Source organism: Panthera pardus, unplaced genomic scaffold, assembly GCF_024362965.1.
Source record: "Panthera pardus isolate Hobbes unplaced genomic scaffold, ASM2436296v1 HiC_scaffold_13, whole genome shotgun sequence".
In the NCBI taxonomy this organism is placed as follows: Eukaryota; Metazoa; Chordata; class Mammalia; order Carnivora; family Felidae; genus Panthera; species Panthera pardus.
Genome location: NW_026526688.1, coordinates 62,408,630 through 62,429,656, shown reverse-complemented (window position 1 = coordinate 62,429,656; position 21,027 = coordinate 62,408,630). Strand labels below are relative to the sequence as shown.

General features: G+C 36.0%; 1 protein-coding gene across 3 annotated transcripts in view; it reads left to right on the top strand.

Annotated features, from left to right (window-relative positions):
* Positions 1-21,027, top strand: part of TLL1 (tolloid like 1) — a 210,349-nt gene that overhangs the window by 69,144 nt on the left and 120,178 nt on the right. For 2 of the 3 annotated variants that reach the window (XM_019441055.2, XM_019441056.2), the window contains 4 exons: positions 15,727-15,834; positions 17,939-18,019; positions 19,760-19,912; positions 20,439-20,556. In XM_019441055.2, coding sequence (XP_019296600.2) covers positions 15,727-15,834; positions 17,939-18,019; positions 19,760-19,912; positions 20,439-20,556 — 460 coding nt within the window. Of the gene's footprint in view, positions 1-15,726; positions 15,835-17,938; positions 18,058-19,759; positions 19,913-20,438; positions 20,557-21,027 lie in introns of those variants that run through there. The other variant, XM_019441057.2, reaches the window with a different exon arrangement.

The window sequence follows — 21,027 nt, the reverse complement described above, 5'->3', positions numbered from 1 at the left end:
ATGTAAAGTGTGTGAGAAGTTATTATTCCTAGCTAGAGTTTTACTGTGTGTAATGTTGTATGTATAATTTCACAGGAATCTATAGTTCCCACACAGATTTTAATTCTTTAAAAATCTAAGGGAATTCATTAACTTAAATACACAAGCTAGAGCAGATTCTGAGTGTCTCATTACTTCATAAGATGTAAACATTAAACTTTTGATGGCATTTTAAGGCCAAGGAAGACCACTTTTTGAATAAAAAAATAAATTAAAAAATCTTAGTCTCTGCTTTTACCTATTTTTATAATTAATCAGGTAATTTTTATATTTATTCACTACTTTTGTGCTTAGAGATGCTCTATACTAGAAGTGAAATATTCTAAAAATACTGTAAACATTGCTGCTTCCTTAAAGAACCTTTGTTTCTGTGACTTTTTTAAAATGTACAAATAAAGGAACATGAACATACACATTCATGATGGTTTTGGAAATGATCCAATGGGAATCCACTACAGCGGAGAGACAACATGAGTGGGGGAGGGGCAGAGAGAGAGCAAGAGAGAGAATCCCAAGCAGGTTCTGTGCTGTCAGCATGGAGTCCGATACGGGGCTCAAACCCACGAAGCATGAGATCATGACCTGAGCCAAAATCCAGAGTTGGATGCTTAACCGACTGGGCCACCTAGGTGCCCCCAAATTAACACATTATTTAAGTGACTATAATTACTCTTTTTTGAAGAATAAATAATATATATAAAATTGAATTGGTTCCCTTGTGATCTGGTATCTACCATGTGCAACAGAAATTGGAATTCTTGAGTTCTTTTTTTCTTCTCCAAAGTATCACCCTGTGGGTTGGCACTATTAGATACTAGATTGTCCTCGCCTAGTCTAGGTGGGTTATCTAGTGGTGTCACCCACACCCACATCCCTAAGGATGCTAAGCCACTGCTTATGGTACCCTTCTCAGGCCATGGCTCCTGCATTTATAATCACAATTGGTCAAGAAAGTGTTATGAGGTGCCCAAGAGGATTACTCGCTGTCAAACATATTTCTCCATTTCCAGGTATGCAGCAGTCCTAGTTCCTGATGATTAGGATCAGTTACCCTGTCAGGATGGTGACGCCTTATCTTACCTGCTGGTCCCTTGGCACAAAAAGCTGAAAGCGCCCTGGCAGCCATCATAGTTTAAAAGTTCGGTGGGAATCTTGTCTTGTCATTTGGTAGAAAAGCTCTTTTCTTGTGAACCAGGATGTCTAAATGCTCAGAGTCCTGAGCTATGGAGATATGGGCAGCTGAGAGTGATGGTAACAGGGCCATTTCTGTTTCTCTCCTTGGCTTTTTTTTGTGATGCTGGTCCACACTCAGTTGTTAAGAATTTGCTAATTTTACATGTTTTCTTACTATTCAATTTTAAGGGCTATGTCTTCCTTTCATGTTCTGTTTCCAACAGTTCTCAAAATGTCTGTGTATGGTTCATCCAAGGATATAGCTGTAGGCCTCTGTGAAAGGATTGGAGAATCATTATCAAATATTTTTTATGGCATTAAAGAGTTATTTCTGTTGGAGCCCTGATTCCTCCTTCAGTATATGGATTCCAGTTCTGAAAACTGGCTTATATCTTGAAGCTCAGGATACTTTAGGGGAGATGGGATGGAACTACTCTTAATCTCCTGAACATCCAGCTTTCATATTTTTGATTGAATAATACCCTTTGTTGGCTGCCCATCTATTTTACCCTTGGATACCATGTTCTATTAATTGTATCATAATACTCTGAGGGTCAGGGCTCTTGCATGAGACTACACCCTCGCCATGCCTTATGATAATTATCTCTATCTGGCTTATGGTAAAGGAGCAGAATCCTATGACCTCGGTTTTATTTTGTTTTGTTTTGTTTCTTTTTGGATTCTGTTACACCTGTTGTCAGTGAGCCCAGTTCTGTAATACTTATTATCTTCTGCCATCAGTCTTGGCTTTCAGAAGATTACCACTTCTTAGTGATTCTGTTTTTTCTTTCAATAGTGTGTTCCTTATAGCCTTGGTAAAGTGGTGAATCTTTAGGGCCCTTCGATATTGTATAGTCATCTGGTGGGTTTTCTGACTGAGCATAGTATGTCCATTCAAGCATACTTACTTCTCTGAGACTTTTTTTAAAATTTTTTTTAACATTTTTTTAATTTATTTTTGAGACAGAGAGAGACAGAGCATGAACGGGGGAGGGGCAGAGAGAGAGAGGGAGACACAGAATCGGAAGCAGGCTCCAGGCTCTGAGCCATCAGCCCAGAGCCCAATGCGGGGCTTGAACTCACGGACCGCGAGATCATGACCTGAGCTGAAGTCGGACGCTTAACCGACTGAGCCACCCAGGCGCCCCTTACTTCTCTGAGGCTTTTAATCCCTCTGACATGACCCTTCTGGCATTTCTCTCTTACTTAAGGTAGTTCAGTGCTTTTCCCTAATAGCATGTTTGCATCATCTTTGGTGTCCTTTCAAGGGTATTAAAACCTATATCACAGGACAGTGCTTCCAGATGAATAAACTCTGTCTTACATAATTTTATGTCCCACTCTTAGATTTGAGTCCTTGAGTAATCTCTGGGCTCCTACAAGTACAAGTTGGCTAGGTTCTATAGGTCCCTTTGGATATAGCCCTTGCTTATTTTGGGCCCAGCTCATCCTGGTCAGGTTGTATTGTTGTTTAACCCTAGTTAGTGGTTTAGTAGCCAGAAAGGGAGGCAAAGGCAGATCTTGAGTGGTGCATGCTGTTTTTCAAGATAGGGTCACTGCATAATCTTTAAAAAAAAAAAAAAAGGAAGGACACTGGTCCTTAATAAGGTGGAGTAGGCCCTTCTTCAGACCTGGAAGTTTCAGATAAATCTTGAGGTTCAAGATTTTTAGGTGCCTCAACTCCTATTCTTCATCCCATGTGTCAGTGTACCATTGTTTTGTAAGTAGAACCTAACTTTGGTATAGCTTACCTGCTGATATTGGGAGGATAACCCTACTTTAAAGTTCTATAACTCTTAGTATTTGGCTTTGGACCTTTTTTTAAAATTTTCTCTGCCATCAGTCTGTAGAGGATGAGAGCTGATATTGGGATGAGAGTCCGAAGTTGGGGTGATGTGACTATACCTTTAAGCATTGTCCTCTGCCAGTCATACGATGCCGGTTACATATATGAAGTGGGTTTGGCTATGGATTTTGTTGCTCTTCAGCCAAGAGAGCAAACATTGACGTCTTTCAGCCAAAACCTTTCCAGCATCTGGGAATCAGTTCTTCAAACAAGAAGTGGGATCTGGGCAGCCCATCAAAGCATCCTCTAAAAATATGCCACAGAAAAGACTTTATTAGTAGTATCCCTCTCCATAGTTATAGGGGCAGTGCAGACAGGGAACATCTAGGTTACCATGCCCTTAACTATAATACGATGCCCAAACACATTTACAAATAATTTCTGCCAACTATTTAAGGAACAAATAATCCCATTCTTACACAAATGATGACTACGAAAAAATAATGTCTGCCAGCTCATATTATAAGGTTAGTATAATTTTGATTCTAAAGCTAGACAATGAAAATAAGAGCAAAAATAGTATGGGTCAATTTCTTTTATAAATCAAAATGCTAAAATCCAAAATAGGTGCATAAGGGTCTTCTCTAACTGGATAAAGTATTTAAGATGTGCTGCTTAAATATGACTCAAAAGCACAAAACATAAAGGAAATGTGTATCAAATTTATTGTGTTGAAATTAAATGCATTTATATGAATTGAGTACATTGAATTAACTATAATCAGCATTGACTATAAACCAGAAACTACTGTCATGAAAGAAAATTGGTATCAAGAGTGTATAAGAAGAACCTACAATCAATAAGCAAAGGGCAAACCTTTCAAAGGAAAACCATCCCCAAAATTGGAACAGCCCATTCTCAAAAGAGAAAACTTTTCTAAAAATGTATACACAATACTTAGTCTCACTAGTTATCATGCAATGTGTTTTTTAAGATTTGTTTCTCTTTATATGTACATTTACATAAAGAAAATGAATTGATTTCCTAGTGTCCTTCAAAGGTGCTCAATTGTTGTTTTAGTGTTATGTGCTAATGGCCTAAATGGTGTACAATACGATTGTTGATTATCCTTATCGATGCTTCAATTGTCCCAGTTTTGGCCGGTGGACACTTGTTTACTGATTTCTGAATCCTTTAACATAACACTTTTATCTCTGGTAGCTTCATTGCTTTCTGGTTTATGGTATATATTCCAGGCCCATCTTATTCATTTCCTAACTAAAACTTAGAATCAGTAATTTTTCCCAAAGAGCCCTGATTGCTTTACTGGGAAGTTTTCCTGGGTGCTCACGGTGTTTATTACCAGTATGTTGGTCATTCCTTTTTTTCCCTCCTAGGCTTTATTTTTTTTTTCTAGGTCAGAGTTAGGAAATATGTGTATATATTATTTTTATTACGTTAAAAACGAGCAGACAACTTGATTATTATTATTTATTGAACTTCTATTTTGTGCTTGATATTATGCTAGGTGCTAGGAACTCAAAAATAAATAAGGCAAAATCTCTTTCCTTAGGGATTAATAATTTAGTACATCACAGCATGGTGACTAAGTTAATAATACTGTATTGTATAGTGAAAGTTGCTAAAAGAGTAGATTTTAAAAGTTGTTGCCCTACACATAAAATTTATAAGTGAATAAGACAATGGATATATTAACATATATAAAATCACTACTTTGTACACCTTAAACTATACAATGTGATATGTCAATTGTAATTCAAGAAAGCTGGAAAACAATTTAGTATATTAGGTAGGTTCCTTTAACAACCATTTAAAGACAAATTGACTATTTAGCCTTCTTCTTTTTTTTTTTTTTTTTTCTATTTTACCATTCAAAACATTAGTAGGCTCAGGTTCCTGAGGGTCACTTTGAATCATTGCAAAGAATATTAAAAATAGATAAAACTGCCAGAATTAGTCACATCGCCCTAGCAACTGCTCACAATATAAGTTTTACGTTATATACCTATAGCTCTAACTACGCTATCCCTGAATGACAGTCCATCATTACAATTGGCTACAGTACACACTTAAATTACTTTTTTCTCAGAGACTGTGGCTCTAATAGTTATTCATTTGCTACTTCATAAGAGACCACTAATGAAACTCATGAAAAAAATGGATTTTAAACATTAAACATTAGTCCCTTCTGGAGGGCTTCTTTAAGACCTTTTTAAAATTAAAAAAAAAATTTTTAGACATTGTTTTATAAGTCTCTAACAACTTTTCTTTTCTTTCTTTCTTTCTTTTTAATGTTTATCTTTGAAATAGAGAGACAGAGCATGAACAAGGGAGGAGGAGGGGTAGAGAGAGAGGGAGACACAGAATCCAAGGCAGGCTCCAGGCTCTGACCTGTCAGCAGAGAGCCTGACATGGGACTCATACTCACTAGCAAGGAGATCATGACCTGAGCCAAAGTCATATGCTTAATCGACTGAGTCACCCAGGTGCCCCAAGCCTCTAACAACTTCTGTGTCATTTTTTAATTTTTATTTTTTAAATGTTTATTTATTTTTGAGAGCCACACAGAGAGAGAGCAGTGAGGTGCAGAGAGACAGGGAGACAGAGAATCCCAAGCAGTTTCTGCACGCTCAACACAGAGCCTGATGTGGGGCTCAAACTCAAACTATGAAATCATGATCTGAGCTGAAATCAAGAGTCAGACGCTTAACCGACCTTAGCCACCCAGGCGCCCCTATAAGCCTCTAACAACTTTTAAAGTGAATTAATATATGGATTGTTTTTTTATGGCACTGGATTAATATATGGATTGTTTTTTTATGGCACTGGATTATTTTGCTCAACTATATATATATATATATATATATATATATATATATATATATATTTGTAAAATTTTCAGGTTATGTGTTTGGAAGCTTTTTTTAAGAACTTGTAATTTATTCTCTTTTAAAATGAATTCATCTGTAACACTACAGAGAGATTGTGGATTTAATGGCCATTTTTTTAAATGTTTATTCATTTATTTTTGAGAGAGACAGAGAGAGAGAGAGAGAGAGAGAGAGGGACCCAAGCAGACTCCACGCTGTCAGAGCAGAGCTCCAGCTCATGACCTGCACTGAAATCAAGAGTCAGACTCTTAACTGACTATGCCACCCAGGTGCCCCTATTTATATTTCAACATCTGTTTTCTTTTCCTTTATTACCCTAAACAAGGCTTGAAACACTATGGGCAGATTACTCAATAACATTAATATTGTAACTAGGTAAGCAGAGTTGGGTGGTTTATCCTTTCCCATATCCACATTATGATTAACTCAGTTTCATTTAGTGGATACTTCCTTTGTAGATCACTTCCATTTTCTCAATAAAGTATGTCATCTCCATATGCCAATGCAGGTAACATTCTTGTTTCTGCAAATCTGAAAAGAATGGAAACACTTATTTCTTCATTCCCCATGTGAGACCTTCTTCATGTGGTTAAGATGAGTCACCAGCATGACCTCAAACTGAAGTTTTTAGACAGCTTCTCAACTCAGAATCTTGTAACTGTAACAAATAACCTAAAGCCAATGCTAATAAACTGCTACATAAAATAAAAGGCATACATTCTATGATGAACAATAAGGCCTGGTAAGTTTTTAACATTAAATTCTATCAGCAGGTTTAGTGATATGAATCAATAATATCTGAGGGTTTTCTGAGCCTTCAATGGAATGTCGATGAGGGCATTTTACTAATAATAAGCACGACACATTTATTTTTATTTTTTTGGAAGTTGCTTTATCTTTTATTTTTCAATTTTTAAAAAAATTTTATTTAAACTCTAGTTGGTTAGCATACAGTGCAATATCGGTTTCAGGAGTTGGAATTCAGTGATTCATCACTTACATATAATGCCAAGTCCTCAACATAACAAGTGCCCTCTTTAATCCCCATCACCTACCTGCCAATCCCCAACCCACCTGCCTCCGTCAACCCTCAGTTTGTTCTCTATCGTTAGGAGTCTCTTATGGTTTGTTTCCCTCAGGCTCTTTTTTTCCCACTTCCCATATGTTTATCTACTTTGTTTCTTGTATTCTGCATATGAGTGAAATCATATGGTGTTTGTCTTTCTTTGACTTATTTCGCTAGCATGATATACTCTAGTTCCATCCTCTTTGTTACAAATGGTGAAGATTTCATTCTTTTTGATGGCTGAGTAATATTCCTGTGTGTGTGTGTGTGTGTGTGTCTGTGTGTGTGTGTGTGTGTGTACTATGTCTTCTTTATTCATTCATCAGTCGATAGACATTTGGGCTCTTTCCACAGTTTGGTTATTGTTGATAATGCTGCTATAAATATCAGGGTGCACGTGCCCCTTTGAATCTGTATTTTTGTCCTTTGGACAAGTGTGGATACACTGCACATTTAATATTAGTATAAGCTACTGACACTTTATAGATCTTTTTTTTTTTGATTTTTTTTTTTAACGTTTATTTATTTTTGAGACAGAGAGAGACAGAGCATGAACGGGGGAGGGGCAGAGAGAGAGGGAGACACAGAACTGGAAGCAGGCTCCAGGCTCTGAGCCATCAGCCCAGAACCCGACGCAGGGCTTGAACTCACGGTCTGTGAGATCGTGACCTGAGCTGAAGTCGGACGCTCAACCGACTGAGCCACCCAGGTGCCCAGATCTTTTATTTATTAAAAAATTTTTTTTTAGTGTTTATTTTTGAGAGACAGAGCGTGAGTGGGGGAGGGGCAGAGAAATAGGGAAATGAAGAATCTGAAGCATCTCCAGGCTCTGAGCTATCAGCATGGAACCTGATGGGGGGTTGAACTAAGGACCCATGAGATCATGACCTGAGCTGAAGTCGGATGCTTAATCGACCGAGCCACTCAGGTGCCACTATAGATCTTTTAAAGTAGCAGTTTAAAAGGTTGAAAATAATATTGACAGGATATTTCACTGTTTGTTTTGTTTTTTTCAATTTTTGCTTGTTTTGGTGTGAGTAAAGTTCCCTTTATCTTCCCAATTATTTAAAATCCCTGAGACTATGGGAGGAAGAAATAGAAATCAGTGCATGGAATCCAGTTTTTTAGGATTATCAGTGAGTTTTTAAATTCTGTAAAGTTTATTTCACTGAGTACATGTTGTTTTATGGGTTGGCAGTGGGGGATATTAACCAAAGAAAAACCCTGCCTTGGACTTGTGCTCAAGAGGAAATCTTATACAAAGGTTGGAATGTAGCATTTTTCTCTCAGTCTTTCCTAACAGTAGACTAAATAAAAAATGGAAAAAAGTGGGGAAAAAAAGATTCTGTTTATGTGAATAGATGACCAGGCAGTGGGTAAAATATAGCTAAAATATAGAAAACAACAAATTTGCATGAACAGTCTTACTTCCAGGAAGACATTAAGATTTATTCCAAGAGCGAGTGTCAATATTTAGAAAATAAACAAACTTAATTAAGAAAGAAGTATCAGGGTTGACGCCCACACAAGTGGCCACAAGTGTAAACAATTAAAGGCCTGAGGGAAGAAAAAACAAGTGTTTGCTCTGTCATTACAAGATGTATGATGTGGGAAACATAAATAAACCAAATCTTGGTAGCGGTTGCTTATATATTCATTTTTGAGCAGTGTAAGAATGGCAGTTTTTAAAAACTGACGGACTACAGTAATTTGTTTTCTAAATTTAAAGCTTGTAACAAATTATTAGGTCATATGCAAAAAAAAATTCAATATTTATTTTTACATTGTTTGATCAAAGTACGTTTTGTCAGTGTTTTCTCTTTTGAGACAAAGAGTTCAGAATGAATATTTGTGGTATGGGTGATATTTTAAAAATGTTCTGAGAAATCCTATCCATGGGCATTGTGGGCTATAAATGCAGATTGATATGGTATTTCAATGGATCTTTTGTTATGAGAAAAATTTTGTTTTCTGGCTTAAAAAGAAAGATGTTTATTTGAAAATTTAGCATTTACTCATATCCATAATGTACAATTGCATTAGAATAGAAAAAATATAAGATTTAAAGAAGACAACTTGTTGCTTGTGATCTGTATTCATAATCTATTGGTCAATCTAGATTCATCTTGAAACTCATTAATATCATGGAAAATGACTTTATTATCAAATGTCTCCATATTCTGGAGAAATATTCTTTGCTTTTGCGTGGTATATATGTATGTGTGTATGTATGTGCATATGTATATGTTTGTTTTGCATTTCAGATTGAACATTTGATTTTGTATTGTGATTACGTTTTATTTCCTGATTTAGGAAATAATCAAAGAAGACTGTGTTTCACTCTAGTGACAGTTATGGGTTCTTTGAAGGGACCTTTCAATTTGGAGGATGTTTGGACAGGTTTTTTTTTTTTTTAATATATAATCAGTAATCCAAACTGTATCTAGATTTTTATGTCACACTGTATCCCCTCCCTTCAAAAATTCTGTCTTTGGTGGATGAAGACATCTTGTATGAAAATGGCCAGATAATTGTCATGTTACCCAGAGACACCTTTCAATCCAGTTTATGAGGGAAGGATATATAATCCACTTTATTAAAATTTTTTTTAATGTTCATTTATTTTTGAGAGACAGAGAGACAGAGCACAAGTGGAGGAGGGGCAGAGAGGGAGACACACAGAATCTGAAGCAGGCTCCAGGCTTTGAGCTGTCAGCACAGAGCCTGTTGTGGGGTTCAACCCACCAACCACAAGATCATGACCTGAGCGGAAGTCGGATGCTTAATCAACTGAGCCACCCAGGCACCCCAGTGTTATCATTTTATTTAACTCATCATTTGTATCTCACTATGTGAACACTTTTCTTTTAATGTTTATTTTTTTATTGTCAGAGAGAGAACGAGTGAGCAGAGGAGGAGCAGAGAGAGGGGGAGAGAGAGAATCCCAAGCAGGCTCCATGCTGAATGAAGCTAGACATGGGGCTCTATCTCACGAGCAAGATCATGACCTGAACTGATATCAGGAGTCAGATGCTTAACCGACTGAGCCACCTAGCACCCTGTGAACACTTTTTAATTGCAGATGAGAAGGCTTTGCTCATGTTATGTGATAATATATGGTAGAAGTGAAAATGCAGATCTTGAAAAAAAACCCTAGAAATTATTTTAAATAAAACATTTCATGGGCTGTTTTTTTCCTTCCAAGATTTTATTTAAATTCAAGTTAGTTAACATATAGTGTAGCACTGGTTTCAGAAGTAGAATTCAGTGATTCATCACTTACACCCAGTGCTCATCACAAGTGCCCTCCTTAGTACCCATCACCCATCTAGCCCCCCACCGCCGCCCACCAGCCCTCCAGCAACCCTCAGTTTGTTCTCTACAGTTGAGAGTCTGTTTTACAGTTTGCCTCTCTCTAACCCCGCCATGTTCATTTGTTCTGATTCTTAAATTCCACATAGGAATGAAGTCATAATTGCATTTGTCTTACTCTGACTTATTTTGCTCAGCATAATACAGTCTAGTTCCAAAGGTCATCGCAAATGGCAAGATTTCATTCTTTATGATGGCATGGGCTGTTTTCTTAATAACACTCACTACAATAATTGGACTGCAAATACTTTTTTACTATTAGAAATTTAAGAAGGAGATATACTGCATAAAAAAATTCTTGGAGTGCCTGTGTGGCTCAGTCAGTTAAGTGTCCGACTTTGGCTCAGGTCATGACCTGGCAGTTTGTGGGTTCAAGCCCTGCGTCGGGCTCTGTGCTGACAGCTCAGAGCCTGGAGCCTGCTTTGGATTCTGTGTCTCCTTCTCTCTGCCCCTCCTCCACTCACACTCTGTCTCTGTCTGCTTCTGAAAAGTAAATAAACATTAAAAAAGTTAAAAAAATTCTCATTCTTATATTTTTTGAAGAGTAATTATGAAAGTCTATATAAATATATACATATTTATTTCTATGTTGTATTAATATTTTAAAAAATTTCAGATAATTGTTTCCCAAACTTGGAACTTAAATTGACTTTTATCTGTGTCATTCTGGGGGAAAATTTTATTCTGTGCATATGAGATGCCAGCTGAAAATTATTTTCCCTTTTAAGTATTGTAATGTTGTCTCCAAAATGTGTAATTAGAATTTTGCCAAATCTTACTTTTCCTTGGGAATTTGCTTAGTGGTTGTCAATCAAGTAAAAATAGTTGACTTCTGAGACTTCATTGTTGTCCTTGTCCGAGGAAATTTTTACTCAGCCTTTATTGTAGGCTAGAGCAGCCAAAGCAGCCTTGTCAGGCCTTCACATGACATCATTCTTCCTCCCTAAATCCAATATCAATAAAAGCAGAAAGTTTAAACTGTATGTGAAAACAGTGTAGTGAACAAGTGGTCTTGGCTATTGTTGAATCTTTGAGCTATCTCTTCAAATCCCATAAATCTCATGATAACAGATCTGCTAGTTCAGTCTGTATTTCCTGACCATATCAGTGTGATGTGTAGAGAAAAGCAGACACATTTCCCATAACTGCACTTAATAATATATAGTACTGGAATAAAAAAGAAAGACAGTTGCCCTTTAAATTTTTTTTTTTTTTTTTTTTTGAGTATATAACAGTAATCCACTCTGGATTGAAAGGATTTAAAATACTCCTTCCTTGGAATGGTGAATATCAGTATTTTGGGTCTTAAGGCAAACCTGTGAAGTACATAGCCTGGCTAGCCTTATTTTTGTCATGCACGATTTATAGCCCGATGCACGGTATTTTCTCATTCGCATTTTTTGTGTGTCTCAAAACATTGAGAACCTACTTTATGTCAGGCACTCTGGCAAGTGAGGGTTTAAAGATGAGTGACGCATGCTTCCTGTGGTCAGTATTTTCAAAATTAGACTGACGAATCAGACTGTTGAAAACATGGTATGAAATCTTGCGTGCTGGCCTACTCCTGACGGAAGCACAGGCAGGACACAGAAGTCCTTCTGGAAGGACTTTCTGTAGGTAATGCCCAAGGAGACTCCATTACAGTACACTGTCAAGTAGTAACCAGCTGTCAGATTCTTTAGCATTAATTCAAGTAAATGCATCCATTTTTGTGAGGGTGTTTAGTTTGCAAGCATTTTCTCCTGAATGGACGGAAAGGCTTTGCTTTTGGCAAAAGTAGTGGCTCTTTACTTTGTGTGATCCTTTCTGACAGCCTGTGGTGGACCTCTCCCCTGCAAAACATGTGACTGAGCGCATAAACTCCTAAGTATGTTTTGTATACAGCTTTTAGGAAATCGCAGGCTCGAAGCCTCCTTAAAGTTGACTGCTGGATCCCAGCTTCAGAATGGAAGGGCTAAAGATCTTTGGGGAATCCTGAAGTGGGTGGAAGAAGTATCCCTGAAAGTCGTGGTGTAGGGAGTCCCGACCTTGGATTGCCTATTCTGACCGTACATTCTTTTATAAGATATGTTTACTCTACCTACTACAATAAAAGCTACTTGCCTTCCTTGGGCTTCGATTTAAAAAAATAAAAATGTAGTACAATGAATGCAAATAGCCTTCAGAAGAAAAACAATACCTGTGGTTTTCCATGTAGTTTAAAAATTGTTCTTGACATTTTATGTTGGCCTATTGGTTAGCTCCAAACCCGTTTTTGACCATAGGAATCCAAGCAGAATTCCAAACAGATAGTAAATATTCCAATTGCACTTGAGAACTTCCCTGGTATTATGATCTATAACCAGTTTCCTGTATTCCTTTCAGTTCTGATAGCCCCAACCTCAAATCACTGTACTAAATGGGGCTAATGAGTAGTAATTCATATTTTTCAAACTATTTCTCATTTTTGTGATGCAAAACAAATAGAAAATACCATAAAGAAAGAAAAGTAAAAAACCCCAAAGTGGATTTGAGAATTAGAAATATCTTGGAGCCTGAATAACAAATACATACTAGATTATAATGCAAATTCTAAATCCATGTAATATAAGGGGTCGTGGTCCAGTTTGCTACACCAAGGCATAAGTAAAGTATTCTAGCATGGAGAAATAAGACACGCAGATTTAAGTAGAAGATGGATTAAGGAAACCCTCAGATGTGTGCAATACAAAGAAAGAAATTGTGCGTTTTAAACTGTGTGATGGGTTGTAATTTTAAGATGGCTACTTTTTCTTTTTTTGTTAATGTTGATAGTATCAACATTTAAAGATATATATGGCCTGCAGTGTATATCAAGTCCGCACAGAAATGAATTGGCTTTGTCGTTCACTACGGCTTGTTCTCAAGGAAATATTTGGTTTTCTCCTGAAGCGGTTCATGGTGTATTCAGACCTGCCACACCGTTCTGAAGCTTTGAGTTCAGGAAAAATAACACTAAATAAAAAAAAAAAAAAAAAATGGGTTTATGTATTCCAGAACGGTTTTGTCTCCTCTTAAGAATCATCTGGCCTTGTGCCTTTTCTTCTCCCCAGAAGTAATGTTTTTGCTCCTGTGAAGTGTTATATCTTTGGACTGCGGATCTGTTTTTGATATAATCCATCCATCAAGACATGAATCCTATTGCATGTGAAAAGTCGTTACAAGAAAATAAAAATCTAAAACACATTTGAGTTTTATTTTACTCATACTACTTTTATTATATAAATGGGGTACTGACAAACTACGTTTTGTTTGCCTCAGTGCCTGAGTGCCTCAGTGTTCATGTTAACAAGCTGATTCAGAGAGGAGTTTATTCTTGAGAAAAAAAAATGATGCTAGTCAAGATGATGGCAATGACAATTATTTGCAGTAATGGCAACTTGTTAAAAATGTAGGATCTGAGCCTCTCCAGACCTCCTAAATCAGAACTTCCACTTTAACCAGATCTGCTGTGATTCCTATTCGAATTAATGTTAGAGTAACACTATTTTAGTGTCTCTAGTTGCTCTAAGAAAGGAAGAGCCAGGCTGAGAGTCACTGCCAGTCCGTGCCCTCAACTACTTGTATCGTAAATACACACGATGGAAGATGTAAATAACTAGCAAACTTTAATTTACCTTAAAGTGTAAAATCTTGGGGGGGAAAGGTGCAAAATTTATTTTTTATGAAAACTAGCCAGTCTTTTATGTAATTGCAATTTTTTTTTTTTTTATTTAGGCAGGTCATCTATTTCTTGAGATGTCTGGGTTTAGGGGAGTGGAGCATCAGCGGTTTCTTCCACATGCGTATGAAGCCGATTAGAATCTGGATTCAATTTCAGGCATCAAGACCAACCTCTTAGCCAGTGCTATAAACTGTTCTACAGACCTTTCATTACTTTGTCTCTACAATAGTGAAAGATAGTAAGCATTTCCCTACTTCATGCTTTTCCATTGACAGTAGGGCACAAGAGAGGGGTTGATGAGAGGATTCAAATTTTAGTGAATATTTTTCCGCATGTTGAGGTGATAACCTTCCTTAAACTAATTTCTATCTTCTCCCTCTCTAGATTTACACATAAATATAACCCCTTCTTATATCATTTTGCATGAGGGAACTAAACTGGGTGAATAATTCTACATAATAAACTTTTGACCAAAGCCTCAAATATTGTATTGCTTTCGGCATTGAAATGTAAATTGTATAAATTAACTAACTTTATTAACTAGTTTTTTATAGTGAAAATTCGTAAGTATTAAGTTTTAAATCTACTAAAAGACAGTGATCGGAAAAGTATGGAGGATTTTTTTCACTTCCTAAAGTTCTAATGTATTTTACCCCTTTCCCATTTGGTTTTGTAAAAGAAACATTTGAAGTAAATTTTAGAAAAGAAAATTTGTAAGCCTGTATCAAGAAACAATATCCCACAACTTCCAGGGCATTTGTCAATGTTTTAATCTCATGATTATTCTCTAAATTTGCTGTGTTTCTTAAAGTTATTATATTTTGACATCTGGCAGCACTAAGAGATTGATTAGTTTAGCTTTGGACTCAAATATACAAAGAGGGCATTTTTTGTTGATGTATATTTCTGACTTTAAAAGAGAAATTCATATACTGATTTTAAAGAAATTATCTCATTTTTTTCCCACAATGGTTTGTAGAGCTTTATTTTATTAAGCAGTATAAAAGACTGGATATAAAAGATAGCGTGTTTTCAGGATTTGGCTCAATGATTTTGAAGCTCCTGAAAATTTGGACAATGTTTTATTTAATATGAAAGATCAAAGGTGTAGCACCTAGTCATTGACTAAGTCAGTGAAGTGACTTAGTCACTTCAACTAACATTGACTAAGCCCATGAACTGACTTCAGTGTTTATTTATACACTTCACAGAAACTCGGAGGCAATGCCGTATTTAGAGAAAGTGTATCATAATTGTATACAAGTGTGATGAGTAAGGTGCTGTGACAGTAAAATATTTAGTTACTACTACCTCTCCTGCTACCTGGCTGTGAAGACCTGCTTTTGGTCACAGGCATCCACTGCAAATTCAAACACACTTTCATTTATTTGCAAATGAGCCATGAGTGCTGAACTCTTTCCTAAGATCCCCCATAAATTAGTGACCATTTCGTTCAGAGAAGTGACTTACTCCCTCCCCTCCCTCAAACATTAAAGTAAGGAAACGTGGGTCATATCCTTTTATAAGTGGCTCATATTATACTATTACAGGTTCAATATTCTATTCAGTTATAAGTACTTTCTGAAATATCTATCTGAACCACATTTCCATAATTTTCTCAAAATTTTCTGATTAGCTTTGTTTGCATTGACTTTGCTCTGAAGTATTTCATTTTAATTGAACTTTTCTTTTTTAGCTGTGTTTTGGGGTGATATTGCCTTAGATGATGAAGACTTAAGTATCTTTCAAATTGATAGGACAATTGACCTTACACAGAATCCCTTTGGACTTGGACATACCACAGGTATGGTTGATTATTTGATTGAATTTGTGTTCATTTTGCAGAAAAGATACTTTTGAAATGCTAAAAGTACTCTTTCAATCACTTTTCATGTCCTGCTGATCAACTTCCATTTCTTAAACATAAATGAGCCTATTTGCAAATTTATATTTTGTTAATAGTTTTAATTTTATTAATTTAACAAACATTTTGTAATGTTTACCATGTCTCAGGCCTGATTTAAGTGCTTTTCAGATATTAACCTTTTGAATCTGCGTAATAACCCTATGAGGGGTGGCTATACTAATATTTTTACAAGTGAGGAGATCAAATTAACTGTATTTCTTATTTTCTTCTTCCAAACTGTATTGTCTTTCCCATAATATATACTTAGTTTGTTTTTAGAATATGTGAGAAATAACCACTTATTTTATCAATTTTTTTTCTATTTTAATGAACTGCCTACACAGAATTTTTTGCAGTTTTGATTTCTATAAAATTTTTAAAAAATTGCTGAATATGAGGAACATCATTGCTGTTAGTAGTCTTGAGGCATTGTTTTTGTAAAGTTCTATAATTACTCTTATCCTTGTAATTTTATAATTAAAGACACTTTTTTTTCCTCATAATTAACCTTCTTCTAAACCTATTTATATGTGTCTCAGGCCTGTCTAATATGAAGTTATAATTGTTACAAAATCATCATTTCAAACATATAAATTCCATTCTTCAAAAATGTTTCTTATAACTACTTAGGAATGAATACATTCAAATGTTACCTCATCTTTCTAGAATGTTCAATGAAAAAATTTCAAAAATTTTTCTCAAGTAGCACAGCAAAAATGTGACTGTGTAATGCAAATAATCAAGTAGGTTATTAGTCAGTGAACAAGCACTCTAACTTATTTGCCTTATAAGGACTTAATTGATTTTTTCCTCCAAGAGGCTTATATAATGTAATGGTTTTTGTTATTATTTTTGTTTTTATTAGCTTTAATCTAGGTAAATAAGTTTTGGTATTAATTTTAAAGGGGGAAAAGGTATTGGAAAGAAATAGTTCAAGGTCCAAGAACAGTTGGTTGTCTTTATGGGTTTCTGGCCCTTTCGTCGTCTTAGCGTAAAGAGACTCATGAACCATACTCTGGTGATATGAATTCATCTGCACTTATTCAGATATCATTAGTGGTTATATTGTTTGCTCAGTGCTGACTTTTTGTTATTTGTGTATTGAAAATTAAACAAAAAAGGAAAATAAGAGATAAAATTAGGAGAGCATTTTAGTAAAGCCCTGGAATGAGAATCATAGGACTTGGGTTTTCCTTAAATGCTCTGGTTTCTGACTTGATGACAGGAAATCTACCTTTTCTAGCCTTTTTCTAGTTGGTAAAACTGCAAAAGGACATATTTCCTTATCCTGACCTCTTCTTCTACCTTTTGAGCTATAAAATTCTTTACATCTATTTTTATAAGTGTTGCCAATTACATAGCATAATGGAATGCATTTTGCTGCTGAACATCCTTTTGGATTCCTGTGACGTTTTTCTAATTATGTGTTACTGTTTTTTATAAATTATCAAAACTAATTTTCTAGTTTTATGTGAACATATTATAAAGTATAACATGCTTTTAAAAATATTTTCAAAATTGATCACAGCCTTGGAGCAAGACTTGCACTATACATTTGCTTTTCTAATGTTTTTATTTCCAATGGCTGATTTGACTTCTGAAAATATTCAGTTTACATTGGAGACATAGCTGGAATGCAGTCAACAGGGCAGAACAGCTTGCTGTCATCCTATATAACACTATGTGATGTCAGGGTCACAGTGAAGAAAAATGTTCTGAATTATCAATAGATGACTCAATTGCCATGATGTCCAAATAAAGTCATTTAGATTGCTCTCTGGATCACCCTCACCCCCTTGATTTCAGCTACCAAAATTGTGTTTGTAGAATGTTTACACTCTCCTAAGATTTATGGGTATTCATGACTCTAACACTCTAAGACCCCATGAAAAAAAAAAAAAAGATGTCCAAAGAGAAACCAGTGTAGCCTGTTGCTATGGTTTATTTGCAAGAGTTTTAAAATACAATGAGTTTAACTTAACTGTTTTCTTTTATTCTTAAGGTGGATTTGGAGACCATAGTATGTCAAAGAAACGAGGGGCTCTCTACCAGCTTATAGACAGGATAAGAAGAATTGGCTCTGGTATATCAATGTTTAAAGTTGCAGACGCTTGACTTGATGTACAGTAAATATTATACTAATAGCAGTTCAGTTTGCCATTAATATGCAAAGCATGTAAAAGGTATAGGCTGAGAAATAGTCCTGTATCATTTTTGTTAGCTGATGTTTAATGTAAGTTTCTTAGAACTTAAGTTGGAACTTAAATTTAATGAATAGAACGTAAAGTTGAAATGTTTTTTTTAACTTATTTTCAGCTTCTCCTTATTATAAGATGTATTTGGGGGTTATTTTACGGTTGATATTTATTTTCGGTGCAATGGTTATCACACTAAGGTGTTTTTATCAAGCATGGAACTACATCAGTTTTAATCAAATCAAAAAATGTTTAACCTAACAAAAAATGTCTGTTTTGAAATAAAGTTCACTTAAAGTAAATTGAGAAACTGATTTGTTAGATTAAGAAAATAGTTGAGAATGTTTGATCCTTCCAAAAACATACATAGAAAAACAGCCTTCTGGTCTCATAATTAGTTAATACTGCTAGTATTGAATTTGTTAAACACTGTTTGTGTATTTTAGAGTTTTTAGAAGAGTTTTCTGTTCAAAGTTTATATCCTAATGTTTTTTTTAAATTGATGAATTGTTAATTAAATAATTGATAGTACACACTTCCAAGCAATAATTTTCCCAAGCAAACTAGACCTGTTAGGGACACGGGAATAGGGGCATACTTTCACTGTTGTGTCTGAAGTATAAACCAGTGGGTTATTTGTGTCAATGTTAGTAGATGAATAAGAATGAATAATAATGAAGATTTAGGAAAAACAAAAACAGTAACAAAAATATTTTGGGGCACCCGGGTGGCTCAGTCGTTTAAGCGTCCGACTTCAGCTCAAGTCGTGATCTCACAGTTTGTGAGTTTGAGCCCCATGTAGGGCTCTGTGCTGACAGCTCAGAGCCTGGAGCCTGCTTCAGATTCTGTGTCTCCCTCTCTTTATTGCCCTTCCCCACTCATGCTCTGTCTCTCCCTCTCTCTCAAAAATAAAAAAACATAAAAAAAATTTTTTTTTTGAATATTTTGAAAGGCCACCAAGAAAATTAATGACTACAGACTCAAAAGCTTCTCTAGGAGTAGGTTGCATTTTATGTTGGCTTGTTCACGTTGTGTACTGATCTCTAAATAATGCTAGGTCACCTGGATGTGAATCCAGAGGAAATTTGAACAGAGATCTACTGGCATTCCAGGAGGCCGAGACCATATCTAGCTCAACATTATTTCATTTACCCCCTCTGTAATGCAATCTTCATAATTTTAGGCCATACGATAGAATATCAATGCTGATTTACAAGAATGAAGGATTTAGCAAGAGTTAAGAGGAGTTTCGAATATCTTGTGACTTTTTCAACAACATTTATTTTATCGTCTGGTGGTGAATTGGCAGTGCTCTAGTATTAGAATACAAGAAACAGGTTTTTTTGTGGCCTACAAGTCTGCTTGACTTCTATCTGTTGTAGACTGTTGTATGAGAATTCATTAAAGTTGCTAAGAGAGCATCATTAAGAAATAGGATTTTGACGTGAAATGCTTAAATATTTTAATGTTTTTCAAGTATGCAAGGTAAATGAATTTCTTTAATGCATTGACTTTAGGCATATTTACACAAATATGTAAATAAGACATTTTAAGTTCAGTCTTTTAAGAGGAAATGATTCCCTGACCAAGGACTTCTGTTTCACAGAATGTTTTAAATGTCACTGCAGGCTTGGAGCAAAACAACACAGTGAAGGGAAAAGTACCTCTAAAATTCTCAGGGCAAAATGAGAAAAATCGAGTTCCCAGAGCTGCTACATCGAGAACAGAAAGAATATGGCCCGGAGGTGTTATTCCTTATGTTATAGGAGGCAACTTCACTGGTAAGATATTCCCAGAGTGTTTATTTTTATGAAGAAATATTATCATACAGATTGAGTGTGTATTTTTACAGAGTTTTATATATATATAATTAATATATAAAACATAGTATGAAATCAAGCATGAGAAATACTCCAGTCATCTTGGTTGTTAGTTTAGAATGTTTTTGGAATTGAAAAATGTCTTTAGTGTTGAGCTCTAAAGGTTGAAAGCGCTGTTCTGGTTTTTAAACTGAGCTTCAAATGTGCTCATGTCTGGAAGCTGAGTTCTCTTCCACTGTCAGGTAGCGTGTATGCCCGGTTTATAGAGTCTTGTACACATGTATTAAGGTATTGAGTTCAAATCTCTGATTATAAGGGGAGTGTCATTCTTAAGAGCGCTCGCTTGTGGTGCTCCAGGCTCATCTCTGTTGGTTGGTGAGCGTGACGGCATCTGAACTGCCCAGGCGGACTCAGGACGAAGGGGCCAGCATGTAGCCCTATTGCCTGAGACACACACTCTTTTATTAACATCCTGCCATTTTTCCAGGCAGCCAGCGAGCCATGTTCAAGCAAGCCATGAGGCATTGGGAAAAGCACACGTGTGTGACTTTTATCGAAAGAAGTGATGAAGAGAGTTACATCGTATTCACGTATAGACCTTGCGGGTAAGCGGAACCAGGGAATGACTTAAGCAAGTGTAGACGGGGGGGAAGAAATCCATAAGTCGGATTCATGTCTCAATATTTGATTAGCATTTTGCCCATGAGAAAGTGTGAATTTTACATAAGAAAACAGGTTAATTTTTTTTTAATGTTTATTATTTTGGGGAGAGAGACGGTGTGTGAGTGGGGGAGGGGCAGAGAGAGAGGGACACACAGAATCCCAAGCAGGCTCCAGGCCCTGAGCTGTCAGCACAGAGCCGAATAGGGAGCTTGAACTCACAGAGTGCAAGATCATGACCTGAGCCGAAGTTGGACGCTCAACCGACTGAGCCACCCAGGTGCCCCAAGAAAATATTATATTTTAAATAAATATATTCTTTGATCACACACTTTGATCATACACCTACCCCAAGTGTATTTCTCCACCAGGTCAGCTACTTTTTTTTGTGTTGCAACTGTAACAGTGGTATGGCC